Raw genomic sequence first — 16,510 nt, forward strand, 5'->3', positions numbered from 1 at the left:
ACACAGATACACACAGACACACACAGACACACATATCTTTTCATGAGACAGACACTATCAGACAAACCAAGCCACAATCTGACAATCAATATAGACTCCTGAGAGACCTCTGTCAAAATGCTCACAGTATTGATGTCTGGACTCCCTCTGAGTACTGGTGTCTAGACTGAGGCAATAAAGTGGACTTCAGGGCATAAGCTGGATGACCATAACTCTGACAACACCAAATTGCCTCGGGGGGGGGGATAGAGAGAGCGAGAGAGGAACAGACAGACGGAGAGAGAGAGAGAGAGAGAGAGAGAGAGAGAGAGAGAGAGAGAGAGAGAGAGAGGGGTGGGGGGGACAGACAGGCAGACAGAGAGGGGGGATAGAGAGAGGGACAGACAGACAGACAGACAGACAGACAGACAGACAGACAGACAGACAGACAGACAGACAGACAGACAGACAGACAGACAGACAGACAGACAGACAGACAGACAGACAGACAGACAGACAGACAGACAGACAGACAGACAGACAGACAGACAGACAGACAGACAGGTATGAAGTATACAGTGATTTGGAAAGTATTCAGACCCCTTGACTTTTTTCACATTTTGTTACATTACAGCCTTAACCTAAAATTGATTAAGGTGATTTTTTTTTTTTTTTTTCCCCAATCTACACACAATACCCTATAATGACATCACAATACCCTATAATGACATCACAATACCCTATAATGATATCACAATACCCTATAATGACAAAACAAAAACAGGTTTGTAGACATTTTTGCAAATGTATTAAAACCCAAAAAACGGAAATATCACATTTACATAAGTATTCAGACCCTTCACTCAGTACTTTGTTGAAGCACCTTTGGCGGAAATTACAGCATCAAGTCTTCTTGGTTATGACGCTACAAGCTTGGCACAACTGGAATTGGGGAGTTTCTCACATACTTCTCTGCAGATTCTCTCAGATTCTCTGTCATGTTGGATGGGGAGCATCGCTGCACAACTATTCTCAGGTCTCTCCAGAGATATTTGATGGGGTTCAAGTCTGGGCTCTGGCTGGGCCACTCAAGGACAATCAGAGACTTGTCCCGAAGTCACTCTTGTGTTGTCTTGGCTGAGTGATTTGGGTCGTTGTCCTGTTGGAAGGAACCTTCACCCCAGTATGAGGTCCTGAGCACTCTGGAGCAGGTTTTCATCAAGGATCTCTCTGTACCATTCATCTTTCCCTCGATCCTGACTAGTCTCCCTGTCCTTGCCGCTGAAAATCATCCCCACAGCATGATGCTGCCACCACCATGCTTCACCGTAGGGATGGTGACAGGTATCCTCCAGAAGTGACGCTTGGCATTCAGGCCAAAGAGTTCAATCTTGGTTTCATCAGACCAGAGAATCTTGTTTCTCATGGTCTGATAGCCCTTTATGTGCCTTTTGGCAAACTCCAAGCAGGCTGTAATGTGCCTTTTACTGAGGAGTGGCTTCCATCTGGTAATTCTACCATAAAGTCCTGGGTGTTGTAGAGATGGTTGTCCTTCTGGAAGGTTCTCCCATCTAGGGCTGTTGCGGTGACCGTATTACCGCAACACCGGCGGGCACGAGTCATGAAGGCAGTCAAATTCCACGTGACAGTTTAGTCACGGTTATTAGGCTTCTCCAAGCTCTGATGCTGCTGATGGTCATTAGTAGCCTACAAAACTTGCTAACTGTCTGGTACTCAGCACTCTATTGTCCCTCTAATCACTCTGACATCAATGCAAATGTTATCAAAAATCTAATCAAACACTTCATTAGAGCCCATGAGCTCATGTTGCGCAACATTTCTATAGACTGCGCAATTGCACGAGAAAAAAGAGTGATGGCCTCTACTAAAAAGAGGAGGATCCCATTAGCTTTCTATAGGCTAGGCCTACTATGTTTATTTCTCAACATTCCTAATATTATGCAGATTGCTTATCTTTACAACAGGAGTATAGTGTACCTGGCTGGCAGGAAAATGAACCATTCGAAAAGAGTCCTCCATTCACTATTTAAATGCACAGATGACATGTATTTTTTCCTGCTGCACCTGTTTCGTGACAGGTGCATGATAATGGTTCATTCTAAATCAAAACACATTTCGAGCATATATACACTGCTCAAAAAAATGGAGGGCCGCACAGCCCTCCATGTGCTCGCCAGAGGTAGCCTGACTGCCATTAGGTACCGAGATGAGATCCTCAGACCCCTTGTGAGACCATATGCTGACACATGCACATTTGTGGCCTGCTGGAGGTCATTTTGCAGGGCTCTGGCAGTGCTCCTCCTAATCCTCCTTGCACAAAGGCAGAGGTAGCGGTCCTGCTGCTGGGTTGTTCCCCTCCTACGGCCTCCTCCACGTCTCCTGATGTACTGGCCTGTCTCCTGGTAGCGCCTCCATGCTCTGGACACTACGCTGACAGACACAGCAAACCTTCTTGCCACAGCTCGCATTGATGTGCCATCCTGGATGAGCTGCACTGCCTGAGCCACTTGTGTGGGTTGTAGACTCCGTCTCATGCTACCACTAGAGTGAAAGCACCGGCAGCATTCAAAAGTGACCAAAACATCAGCCAGGAAGCATAGGAACTGAGAAGTGGTCTGTGGTCACCACCTGCAGAACCACTCCTTTATTGGGGGTGTCTTGCTAATTGCCTATAATTTCCACCTTTTGTCTATTACATTTGCACAACAGCATGTGAAATTTATTGTCAATCAGTGTTGCTTCCTAAGTGGACAGTTTGATTTCACATAAGTGTGATTGACTTGGAGTTACATTGTGTTGTTTAAGTGTTCCCTTTATTTTTTTGAGCAGTGTATTTCATCAAGAATAGTCTGATGGGTGACAATATTAGCCTATCACTTGTTAATTATGCCCAGCATAAGAAACAATGCCTTTAAAAAATAAAAATAAATCTAATCATAGTCGCACACCTCATGTAGCCTAGCCCATTCACCTATATGCTTTGATAAGGTTTGTAACACAACTAAAGTGTCCAAATAATATCTTAAAAATAAGCACATCAATCCGCTTTACAAGTTGTGTAGCGCCTAACTGGTATATTTAAGCAGCGTGTGAGTTTCAAGTTTGGGGAAGATCATTTTCACCATAAAAATGTACCTTTATAATAAAATAATTACAGGCATAATTGCATTTGTGGTCACTTTTGATAATGGTGTTTTCAGCTAATGGAACATTCGTGCTTATAGCCTACTACAGTGTGCGCATTGCTGCAATTATAATGTGAAGAAAAAGCCTAATAGTTTATCAACATTTTAAGCTAAACGGTCTGATCTGTTGCGTCAGCCACATTGCGTATAAAGCTTTTGTTGATGCTAGTGGTTGCATTCATTTGGGATCTATCACATCCCACAACTGTCCCAGACTATGTTTAGAATATTTATTTCTAGCACAGAATAGAATAGATCACCTTTTGTACTATGGGGGATAGTAGATTGATATAAGCTAGTGCTTTTGTTGTTCGTTAGGCCTACGCATCTTGTTGGCTGACGAAAAGTAAATGACAGTTCTTCCAATATCTTCAATATGCACCTCGGAATTGGATAAGGACGTGCAAAGTTGCATCCCCGATGTGTCTGTCTTCACTTGTAGCCTGTGAGAAAGACCCGATCATGTGATGAGAGCCATGTGTGTGAGAGGTGATTTGGAGCGCTCGGCACTCTGGGAAAAGAGCACAACGGCCACTGGCCGCAAAATGCATGGATTTTTTTAGGGTGCATTACAGCCACACAAAGGGGATGCCTAGGCATTATCAAGTGCATTATCAAGTGCTTGTCAAATTGTGAATGAGTGACTGATGTAGTGTGTACAGCCTGCGCAAAAAAACAAAGCAGAGCACATGCCTTTCAAGCAACTTTTTCCAAATCATCAGTAGAGACTCATCATGCAGCCTTACAATGTATTAAAAATCCAAACATATAGCCCAACGTTTGTTGAACAACTAAAACTACATTAATAACTCTAAATTAAGCATATAGGAATACCTATTTCTTTGTTAACAGCTCAACACAAAGTAGCCGTATGTGTGTACTCCCTCAAATCGTTTGGAGAAAATATCCTTTAATTTTCATCTTCATGCCATAAAATAAAGCCATGGAATTTTAAGCAAATCTTGTCTGCTGAACTAGTGTAGCCATATGGCATAGCCAGATCAGGACCTAACATAAGTACAATTCAGATTATGCTTTTGAAATTGACTACATTTTCTTCATATCTTGCTTCATTAGACCTGTCGAATATAAATAATGGATTTATTGTGAAGGCTATATTACATGGAGTTATTAGACTTTAAAAAATGTAGATGTTCCAAAGGTCTGCATCAGTGGCTTGTAGATAATGTGTGGAAGCCAGGAGATGCTAAATGTGTTTATGTTAAACTTCTTGTCAATAGGGGGAGCTGTTAGCACTATTTTTTCTTGATGTTCCCAAATTAAACTGCCTCGTACTCAATTCTTGCTCGTACAATATGCATATTATTATTGGATAGAAAACACTCTCTAGTTTCTAAAACCGTTTGAATTATGTCTGTGCGTGAAACAGAACTGGACTTAGAGCAATTTCACTATGTGGAGTTGAGAATGCAGATTTTTCCAACCTGTTCTCAGACCTGTGTATAACTCTGCCTGTCTTCTATTGGTTGAGATGCACTGCATACGCCTTCCCCTGGGTGTCAGCGAATAGAGGGCCTTGAAATGGAGTCTCTAGGCAGATCCGAAAGTCTATAAATTGATTGGAATCAAAGGGTCCCCTCTTTTGATTCTTCGCTCTGACGCAGTGAGGACCTTGGCATGTCGTTTTAGAAGCTCCCGTTTTAGCTCCTAGATATATCCGGCTCTGTTTTTATTCGATATAGGCTTTAAAGACATCATAATCTTGTTATTTTAAACCGATTTATATCAGTTTATGTCAGTATATTGCGATTTTCGGGTATTTCATTTTCTGGCGTTGTAGGAAGTTGGGTATCTCTCTCTCGCATGCCATTGTTTACTGCTAATTGCAACGTGGAAGACGACTTTCTCCAACCCAGCAACGATTCTTTTGGACAAAGGACACCTATCCCAAGATTCTATTTATGCTGATAATTCATTGTTCTGTTGAAAAAAGTCAAATGCATAAGACGCCATTACTTGCAGTGTAGCCTTGCTTTATCGCACCCTGTATTGCGCAGTAACGTTAATTTTAAAAATGTAATTCAGCGATTGCATTAAGAACTAATTTGTCTTTCAATTGCTGTCCAACCTGTATTTTTTTAGTCAAGTTTATGAATAGTTTTCGATAAGAATAGGTGCCTTTCCAAGATGGCGCCGGACAGATTGCTTGAGTATTTGGACACTATTCTCATTGTATAAGCACGATTTGTGCCGCTAAATATACACATTTTCGAACAAACTCTATATGCATTGTGTAATATGATGTTACAGGACTGTCATCTGAAGAATTCTGAGAAGGTTAGTGAAAAAATTAATATATTTTGGTGGTTTATACGTTATCGCTCTTTTTGCCTTGAATCAATGCTGGGGTGATGTTTGCACATGTGGTAAGCTAATATAACGCTATATTGTGTTTTCGCTGTAAAACACTTAGAAAATCTGAAATATTGTCTGGATTCACAAGATCTGTGTCTTTCAATTGCTGTACGCTGTGTATTTTTAAGAAATGTTTTATGATGAGTAATTAGGTAATACACGTTGCTCTCTGTAGTTATTCTAGTCGCTTTGGTGAGATTTGTGATGGTGGCTGCAATGGTAAACTATGATTTATACCTGAAATATGCACATTTTTCTAACAAAACATATGCTATACAATAAATATGTTATCAGACGAAGTTGTTTCTTGGTTAGTGGCTATTTATATCTTTATTTGGTCGAATTTGTGATAGCTACTGATGGAGTAAAAAACTGGTGGAGTAAAAAAAGTGGTGTCTTTTGCTAACGTGGTTAGCTAATAGATTTACATAGTGTCTTCCCTGTAAAACATTTTAAAAATCAGAAATGATGTCTGGATTCACAAGATGTGTATCTTTCATCTGGTGTCTTGGACTTGTGATTTAATGATATTTAGATGCTAGTATTTACTTGTGACGCTATGCTAGGCTATGCTAGTAGCTTTTCTACTGATGGGGGTGCTCCCGGATCCGGGTTTGGGAGGTGTTAGAGGTTAATTAACTGTTAATTACTGTGAGACGGACAGTTATTTGCTTGACAATCACCGGCTAATGAAATCCCCAGCAGTCATGAAATTTCGTGACCGCCACAGCCCTACTCCCATCTCCACAGAGGAACTCTGGAGCTCTGTCAGAGTGACCATTGGGTTCTTGGTCACCTCCCTGACCAAGACCCTTCTCTCCCGATTACTCATTTTGGCCGGGCGGCCAGATCTAGGAAGAGTCTTGGTGGTTCCAAATTTCTGCCATTTAAGAATGATAGTGGCCACTGTGTTCTTGGGGACCTTCAATGCTGCAGAATATTTTGGTACCCTTCCCCAGACCTGTGCCTCGACACAATCCTGTCTCGGAGCTCTACGAACAATTCCTTCGACCTCATGGCTAGGTTTTTGCTCTGACATGTACTGTCAACTGTGGGACCTTATATAGACAGGTGTCCAATCAATTGAATTTACCACAAGTGGACTCCAATCAAGTTGTAGAAACATCTCAAGGATTATCAATGGAAACAGGATGCACCTGAGCTCAATTTTGAGTCTCATAGCAAAGGGTCTGAATACTTATTTAAATAAGGTATTTATTTATTGTATTTTTTACATTTGCAAAAATGTCTTAAAACCTGTTTTCGCTTTGTCATAATGGGGTATTGTGTGTAGAACGTAGAAAATGTTTTATTTAATCCATTTGAGAAGGCTGTACAAATTGTGGGAAAATGTAAGGGGTCTGAACACTTCCTGAACGCACCGTAGAGAGGATGTTGCCCCAGAGATATTAGGAGTGAAAGTAGATTGGGTGTGCATGCGCTTGTGTGTAATCATAGAATTAAATACAGTATATAATCCTTATTACAGTGTTTTACAATCGCTAGGACCCATTTCTCAACACTTAGGTCACTTTTTCAAAACTCTTCACACAGTGAACACAACAGCAGTCTTGGTGGGCTAAACTGTGGATCATTTTTCATTACTTTGGCACAAAATGCATTCTAATGACTACATCTATCAAATTTCATGAATTATTTTCTCACTCAGACAGAACCATCACCAAAACTCTATCTACCTACAGGCCAATTTGCACATGATTATATACTATTTTCAAAACTGTTCAACTTAAGTTCAAAACCTAACATAACACAAAACTGAATAAGACAGCAATTTGCTACATTTCTATAGTAATACTGTATTGAAATATATTCCAAATCTAAAAAATGTAATACTATCAAAACAATTAGAACAACCATAGCTGATTGCCATTGTAGCTGAACACCTACCCAGGTGTTAGTCTTTCAATTTCATTACCATCTATACAGAAGGGGCCATTTTAGGAATAAGGCTGTACTGTAATCTAAATAAGGACCCAGCCATAGATATAGAAGTGGCTGACAGAGGAAGAAGAGTGGCTGGGAGAGGGAGAGGGAGAGGGAGAGGAGTACGTATGCGTGGTGGAAGAAGAGAGAGGAAGATGAAGAGCTGGGAGAGGGAGAGGAGTATGTATGCGTGGTGGAAGAAGACAGAGGAAGATGAAGAGCTGGGAGAGGGAGAGGAGTATGTATGCGTGGTGGAAGAAGACAGAGGAAGATCAAGAGCTGTAGTCTCAGATGAGATTAAGGCTGCTATAACTGATCATGTAATAAATCATGATCTATCAATGAGAGAGGCTGGTCTGAGAGTGCAGCCAAATCTGCAACGCTCAACAGTGGCATCTATTGTGAGAAATTTCAGGCAAAACAACAGATAAGATGTGCATTCTGCAAGGGCATCTGACTGAACTGCACATTACAGAAGTAAATTGAGCAAAGCCTCCAAACCCACTTGTGTGTAATTGTTTTTGGTTTTGTATTTCTGCTTAGGACCCAACGGTTACCTCCAACAGGCGGGAGAGGTAGGATTTTCACTGCTGTGCAGGAAACTGCAATCGTTGGTATGGTCATCAGAAACAATGGCATAAAACTCACAGAGATTCGGGATAGAGTGTTGGCAGACAACATGACATTTGGAAATATTCACAATGTAAGCATAACAACTATTTCTAGAGTCCTGAAACAACATCAAGTCAGGATGAAGCAGTTGTACACTGTCCCCTTTGAGAGGAGCTCTGAACGAGTCAAGCAACCCAGGAACCAATATGTCCAGGTAAGATGACTATAAAATACAGAACTGGTTTTGAACCAAACAGGACAGAGGCACACAATGACATGTTTTTAGGTATAATGTAAACTACCGTAATAGCCTGACTCTTATGTTGCATTGTGGATTTATTTTAGAGAGTCATGAAGATTGAAGCCAGTCGAACACCCCACATATTCATCTTTGTGGATGAGGCTGGTTTCAACTTGGCCAAAACACGGCGCTGAGGAAGGAATGTGATTGGGAAAAGAGTCACAGTGGATGTCCAGGGCCAGAGGGGTGCCAGCATCACAATGTGTGCTGCAATATTCTGTGATGGATTGCTGTTACACAAACCACTAATTGGGCCACACAACACCGAGCATCTCATTTAGTTCCTGGATGACCTCTATGGAAGGGTTGTGCCGGGTGAGGAAAGGGTTGTGCCGGGTGAGGAAAGGGTTGTGCCGGGTGAGGAAAGGGTTGTGCCGGGTGAGGAAAGGGTTGTGCCGGGTGAGGAAAGGGTTGTGCCAGGTGAGGAAAGGGTTGTGCCGGGTGAGGAAAGGGTTGTGCCGGGTGAGGAAAGGGTTGTGCCAGGTGAGGAAAGGGTTGTGCCGGGTGAGGAAAGGGTTGCAGTGAGGCGAAATCGGCCAATGTTTGTAATTGTATGGGACAATGTGGCATTTCACCACTCCCATGCCGTCACAGAGTGCTTTGCAGCCCATCCCAGGATGGTGTCATTTTTCCTCCCACCTTACTCTCCATTCATCAACCCCATTTGCCATACAACACTCCTTCCGTGGCCTCCAAGTGCTCTTAAACGCTAGTAAAACCAAATACATGCTTTTCAACCGTTCGCTTCCCGCACCCGCCCGCCGACTAGCATCACTACTCTGGACGGTTCTGACCTAGAATATGTGGACAACTACAAATACCTAAGTGTCTGGCTAGACTGTAAACTCTCCTTCCAGACACATATCAAATCCAATCCAAAATCAAATCTAGAATTGGCTTTCTATTTTGCAACAAAGCCTCCTTCACTCACGCCGCCAAACTTACCCTAGTAAAACTGACTACCGATCCTCGACTTCGGCGGTGTCATCTACAAAATAGCTTCCAATAATCTACTCAGCAAACTAGATGCAGTCTATCACAGTGCCATTCGTTTTGTTACCAAAGCCCCTTATACCACTCACCACTGCGACCTGTATGCTCTAGTCGTCTGGCCCTCGCTACATATTCGTCGCCAGACCCACTGGCTCCAGGTCATCTATAAGTCCATGCTAGGTAAAGCTCCGCCTTATCTCAGCTCACTGGTCATGATAACAACACCCACGCATAGCACGCGCTCCAGCAGGTATATCTCACTGGTCATCCCCAAAGCCAACACCTCCTTTGGCTGCCTTTCCTTCCAGTTCTTTGCTGCCAGTGACTGGAACGAATTGCAAAAATTGCTGAAGCTGGAGACTTACATTTTCCTCACTAACTTTAAACATCAGCTGTCTGAGCAGCTAACCGATCGCTGCAGCTCTACATAGCCCATCTGTAAATAGCCCACCCAATCTACCTACCTCATCCCCATATTGTTTTTATTTACTTTTCTGCTCTTTTGGACACCAGTATCACTACTTGCACATCATCATCTGCTCATCTATCACTCCAGTGTTAATCTGCTAAATTGTAATTACTTTGCTACTATGGCCTATTTATTGCCTACCTCCTCACGCCATTTGCACACACTGTATATAGACTTTCTTTTTTTCTATTGTATTATTGACTGTACGCTTGTTTATTCCATGTGTTGTTGTTTGTATCGCACTGCTTTGCTTAATCTTGGCTAGGTTGCAGTTGTAAATGAGAACTTGTTCTTAACTAGCTTACCTGGTTAAATAAAGGTGAAATAAAAAATAAAATAAATAGAGGAATTATTTTCCTCATGGAGGTGGAAGATGTATGACCGCCATCCACATGATCAAATGTCCCTAATGGATGCGATGAATACTGGATGCCTGGACATATCTGCAGAAGATTGCCAGGGATGGACCAGGCATGCCTAAAGATTCTTTCCTAGGTGTATTGCCCAAGATGACATAAGATGTGATGTGGAGGAGAACCTGTGGCCAAATGCAGAAGACAGGGTTGACTAGCATTGCTACTGTATCGGTAGATGGTGTATATACAAATTATTGTATTTTTGGAATCCCTCAATGCCAAAAAAAATGACATAAAGCATATTGAAGCATATTGAAATCATGTCTGATTCATTGCTGTAACATATACTGCAGTGAATTGTAAACAGTAGAGAGGTGTCATTCTTGTTTTGTAAAGACATTTTTCAAAAGATAACATTGTGTAATGTTACCTGTTAGTGTTGTTTAGGTCATTGTTTTATGAGTGACAAAGAGTGCTTGTTGGGTGACAACCTTTGCTAGTGTTATGGAAGAACGAGTTGATTTGAGACATGTATGAAGTGTTTTGGTAGTTTTAGTGCATTTTGGATGTGAAATGAACTGCTGTGCCAAGCTGAAAGTTGGTTAGGAGAACTGTGTGAAGAGTTTTCAAAAAGTGACCTAAATATTGAGAAATGGGTCCTAGCGATTGTAAAACACTGTAATTCAAAAGGACCTTTGTGGACCTCGTAAAGATTTGTAATTTAACTTTTACACTGTATTACCTTTTACTGTGGCATAAAAACAACCAGTCAAGATGTTTTCATCTGATTGTCAAACAATCACTTCAAAAAGGACTCCTTTACTAGGCTATACCCGCGCACGTTCATCCACTTACAACATATCAGCCTCCAAACATTTACATTTAAGTCATTTAACAGACGCTCTTATCCAAAGCGACTTACAAATTGGAAAGTTCATACATATTCATCCTGGTCCCCCCGTGGGAATTGAACCCTGGTCCCCCCGTGGGAATTGAACCCACAACCCTGGCGTTGCAAGCGCCATGCTCTACCAACTGAGCCACACGGGACCCAACACTGGCGAACGGAACGAGACATCTGTTACACAAAACATCACAAAGTGTCATGACATTTGACGAATGTCATTAGGCCAGAATGTATGCGTCCACCGCTGTCCACACGTCTCTCAGTCGGCCACTCATCTCTGCCTTGGCAACATGTCAGTGTTCTCGTCGAACCACGTCACATTTTGGAGCGCAGACTACACCACCTGTTAAAGTCCATTCACTCGTGCATCATGCCTCTGACATCATAATCTAAAGTGATGTAATAGCCTACAGTTTTCTTGACATTTTGTTGTAATTATTGTGATTGGCTCATGTTTTACCGGTACAGAGTACCCCTACTATCTATTTTGCCGGGACGCAGTACTAGAGAGTAGCGGCCTTACCTTCTACACTGACTCTACTACAGATCACTAAAGCTACATCGTCTACTTTTGTCTTTCTGTGAACCCTGACCTTCTGTTCGTTGAGCAGGAAGTTGGCCAGCTCGTCAGCAGTCAGGTGGTCCTTCCTGTCGCTGTATCCCATGAGCAGCAGATACAGGTCCCGCCGCAGTGACATCATCTTATAAAACACACTGAACTCCTCAAATGTCAACGTGCCCTGTTGGTCATCCGAGTCCGCTTCCTGTGGGAAAGGGAAGTTATGTCACCATTAGAGAGGGTCTGCATTGGTCAGGTGATAGAATTCCAATTCGACCCTCTGTTCTAAATTGTGCCTTTAAACCTCTTTCATCTGTAACCATCTGGTATATTCACACACAGCCATGGTGCCTCAACATGGACCAAACAACTCTAATAACCATCTGGTATATTCACACACAGCCATGGTGCCCTAACATGGACCAAACAACTCTAATAACCATCTGGTATATAAACACACAGCCATGGTGCCTCAACATGGACCAAACAACTCTAATAACCATCTGGTATATTCACACACAGCCATGGTGCCTCAACATGGACCAAACAACTCTAATAACCATCTGGTATATTCACACACAGCCATGTTGCCTCAACATGGACCAAACAGCTCTAATAACCATCTGGTATATTCACACACAGCCATGGTGCCTCAACATGGACCAAACAACTCTAATAACCATCTGGTATATTCACACACAGCCATGGTGCCCTAACATGGACCAAACAACTCTAATAACCATCTGGTATATTCACACACAGCCATGGTGCCTCAACATGGACCAAACAACTCTAATAACCATCTGGTATATTCACACACAGCCATGGTGCCTCAACATGGACCAAACAACTCTAATAACCATCTGGTATATTCACACACAGCCATGGTGCCTCAACATGGACCAAACAACTCTAATAACCATCTGGTATATTCACACACAGCCATGGTGCCTCAACATGGACCAAACAACTCTAATAACCATATGGTATATTCACACACAGCCATGGTGCCCTAACATGGACCAAACAACTCTAATAACCATCTGGTATATTCACACACAGCCATGGTGCCCTAACATGGACCAAACAACTCTAATAACCATCTGGTATATTCACACACAGCCATGGTGCCTCAACATGGACCAAACAACTCTAATAACCATCTGGTATATTCACACACAGCCATGGTGCCTCAACATGGACCAAACAACTCTAATAACCATCTGGTATATAAACACACAGCCATGGTGCCTCAACATGGACCAAACAACTCTAATAACCATCTGGTATATTCACACACAGCCATGGTGCCCTAACATGGACCAAACAACTCTAATAACCATCTGGTATATTCACACACAGCCATGGTGCCTCAACATGGACCAAACAACTCTAATAACCATCTGGTATATTCACACACAGCCATGGTGCCTCAACATGGACCAAACAACTCTAATAACCATCTGGTATATAAACACACAGCCATGGTGCCTCAACATGGACCAAACAACTCTAATAACCATCTGGTATATTCACACACAGCCATGGTGCCTCAACATGGACCAAACAACTCTAATAACCATCTGGTATATTCACACACAGCCATGGTGCCCTAACATGGACCAAACAACTCTAATAACCATCTGGTATATTCACACACAGCCATGGTGCCTCAACATGGACCAAACAACTCTAATAACCATCTGGTATATTCACACACAGCCATGGTGCCCTAACATAGACCAAACAACTCTAATAACCATCTGGTATATTCACACACAGCCATGGTGCCCTAACATGGACCAAACAACTCTAATAACTAGTTAGATAGCAATAGTTAGCTAGTTAGATAGCAATAAAAACGGTACCATAGAGGCACAGAATAAGTTAGAGGAAAAACAAAAAGAAATGTAGGAACTTATTCAAGAAAGATCCAGTGTAATATATTATAAAAATAAAGCGAACTGGATGGAATATGGGGAAAAATGCACCAAATTCTTTTTCAATCTTCAATATAGAAATGCTACCAAAAAAAATGTATTAAAACTTGTTACAAATGATGGAGTCACGCATGATTCACCAAATGATATTTTGAAAGAGGAAGTAAAGTACTTTAAGAATATGTTTTCGTTTCAGGCTCCTCCATCTCCACTAACTGAAACTAATTGTATGGATTTTTTTCCTATTAATAATGTAAAATTAACATCTGTACAGAAAGACTCATGTGAAGGCCAAATTACAGAGGAGGAACTGCTTGATGCAATTGGGGCCTTTAAGGATGGGAAAACTCCAGGGCTGGATGGCATACCAGTGGAAGTATACAAAACTTTTTTTGATATACTCAAAGGACCATTATTAGCTTGTTTTAACCACTCCTATATAAATGGTAGATTATCAGACACGCAACAAGAAGGTCTGATATCGTTATTACTGAAACAGGACCCAAGTGGTATATATAAAGATCCAGTCCAATTAAAAAATTGGAGACCTCTTACACTTCAGTGTTGTGATGCAAAAATCCTAGCAAAATGCTTGGCGCATAGAATAAAAAAAGTTTTGTCAGATATTATTCATCCTAATCAGACAGGTTTTTTACATGGACGATACATTGGAGATAATATAAGGCAAGTACTGGAAACAATAGAACACTATGAAATATCGGGGACACCAGGTCTGGTTTTCATAGCTGATTTTGAAAAGGCTTTTGATAAAGTACGACTGGAGTTTATATATAAATGCCTAGAATATTTCAATTTTGGGGAATCTCTTATAAAATGGGTTAAAATTATGTATAGTAACCCTAGGTGTAAAATAGTAAATAATGGCTACATCTCAGAAAATTTTAAACTATCTAGAGGAGTAAAACAAGGTTGTCCACTATCGGCATATCTATTTATTATTGCCATCGAAATGTTAGCTGTTAAAATTAGATCAAACATTAATATTAATGGATTAGAAATCCGTGGCTTAAAAACTAAGGTGTCATTGTACGCTGATGATTCATGTTTTCTTTTAAAACCACAACTAGAGTCTCTCCACGGCCTCATAGAGGATCTAGATACCTTTGCTATCCTCTCTGGATTAAAACCAAATTATGATAAATGTACCATATTACGTATTGGATCACTAAAAAATACACATTTTATATTGCCATGTAGTTTACCAATTAAATGGTCTGACGGAGATGTGGACATACTCGGTATAAAAATCCCAAAAGAAAGAAATGATCTCACTCCAATAAATTTTTATAGAAAGTTAGCAAAAATAGATAAGATCTTGCTACCATGGAAAGGAAAATACTTGTCTATTTGTGGAAAAATCACCCTGATTAACTCTTTAGTCATATCACAGTTTACCTATTTGCTTATGGTTTTGCCTACACCTAGTGACCTGCTTTTTAAATTATATGAACAAAAAATATTCCATTTTATTTGGAACGGCAAGCCAGATAAAATTAAAAGGGCCTATTTATATAACGAATATGAATTCGGAGGGCAGAAATTATTAAATATTAAAGCATTAGACCTCTCACTAAAGGCATCAGTCATACAAAAGTTATACTTAAATCCAAACTGGTTCTCTAGTAAATTGGTACGAATGTCTCATCCTATGTTCAAGAAGGGCCTTTTTCCCTTTATTCAGATTACACCTGCTCACTTTCGGTTGTTTGAAAAGGAAATAATCTCCAAAATATCCTTATTTTTTAAACAAGCCTTAGAAAGTTGGTTGCAATTTCAGTTTAATCCACCTGAAAGGACGGAACAAATAGTACAACAAATATTGTGGTTAAATTCAAATATAGTAATTGATAAAAAAACTGTATTTATCGAAGAAATGTTTAAAAAAGGTATAATTTTTGTGAATGATATCATAAATAGGACTGGTGGAGTTATGTCACACATGCAGCTAACACAGACATATGGAAATGTCTGCTCTACCCAAAATTACAACCAATTAATTGCAGCATTACCACAAAAATGGAAGAGGCAAGTAGAAGGGGAAAAAAGTAAGGAACTTGTATGTCGGCCCTGTATTAAAGAACATAAATGGTTAAAGAAAAGTGTGATAAATAAAAACATATACCAATTTCATTTAAGGACCAAAAAACTGACAGCTGTGCCATATAAATTGCAAAATAGTTGGGAAGAGATTTTCGATGTACCCATTCCATGGCACATGGTTTATGAATTGATACGCAAAACAACGCCGGATTCAAAACTTCGAATTTTTCAATTTAAATTACTGTACAAAATTCTTGCAACTAATAGAATGTTATATATATGGGGTATACAATCTTCCCAGCTCTGCAGATTCTGTTGTGAGGAGGCAGAGTCATTAGATCATTTATTTTGGTATTGTCCATATGTAGCTCGTTTTTGGTCACAGGTCCAGGAATGGCTGAAGAATTGCAACATTTGCCTAGAACTAACGCTACAGATAGCAATACTGGGGGATTTGAAAAGCCATAGTCAATCAATCAATAATATAATAATTATTTTAGCAAAAATGTTTATTTTTAATTTACAATCTGTAGAAGCTATGAGAATAGGAAGGTTCAAATCTTTTGTGAAGCATCACAGCACAGTTGAAAAATATATGGCAAATAAAAATCCGAAATGGATGATGTTGGAAGATAGATGGGAAGGGTTGAGTGGAACTGAAGGGTGGGACTAATAACAAGATAAACAATGTAGGGCATACGGGATCTGTGAAATGTGTATAGGTGCGGAGCTTTTGTGAAATAGCACAGTTACAAGTGGAAATAAAATTGGATGGACAACAGAAATAGAGGAAGGACTAAGAACAAA

General features: G+C 40.6%; 1 protein-coding gene across 1 annotated transcript in view; it reads right to left on the reverse strand.

Moving 5' to 3' along the window:
* LOC120018034 (1-phosphatidylinositol 4,5-bisphosphate phosphodiesterase eta-1-like) overlaps nt 1–16,510 on the reverse strand; it is a 173,123-nt gene that overhangs the window by 78,839 nt on the left and 77,774 nt on the right. The window contains exon 6 of the mRNA XM_038960989.1: nt 11,737–11,907. Coding sequence (XP_038816917.1) covers nt 11,737–11,907 — 171 coding nt within the window. The remainder of the gene's footprint in view (nt 1–11,736; nt 11,908–16,510) is intronic.

This window comes from Salvelinus namaycush, chromosome 23 (assembly GCF_016432855.1).
Source record: "Salvelinus namaycush isolate Seneca chromosome 23, SaNama_1.0, whole genome shotgun sequence".
In the NCBI taxonomy this organism is placed as follows: Eukaryota; Metazoa; Chordata; class Actinopteri; order Salmoniformes; family Salmonidae; genus Salvelinus; species Salvelinus namaycush.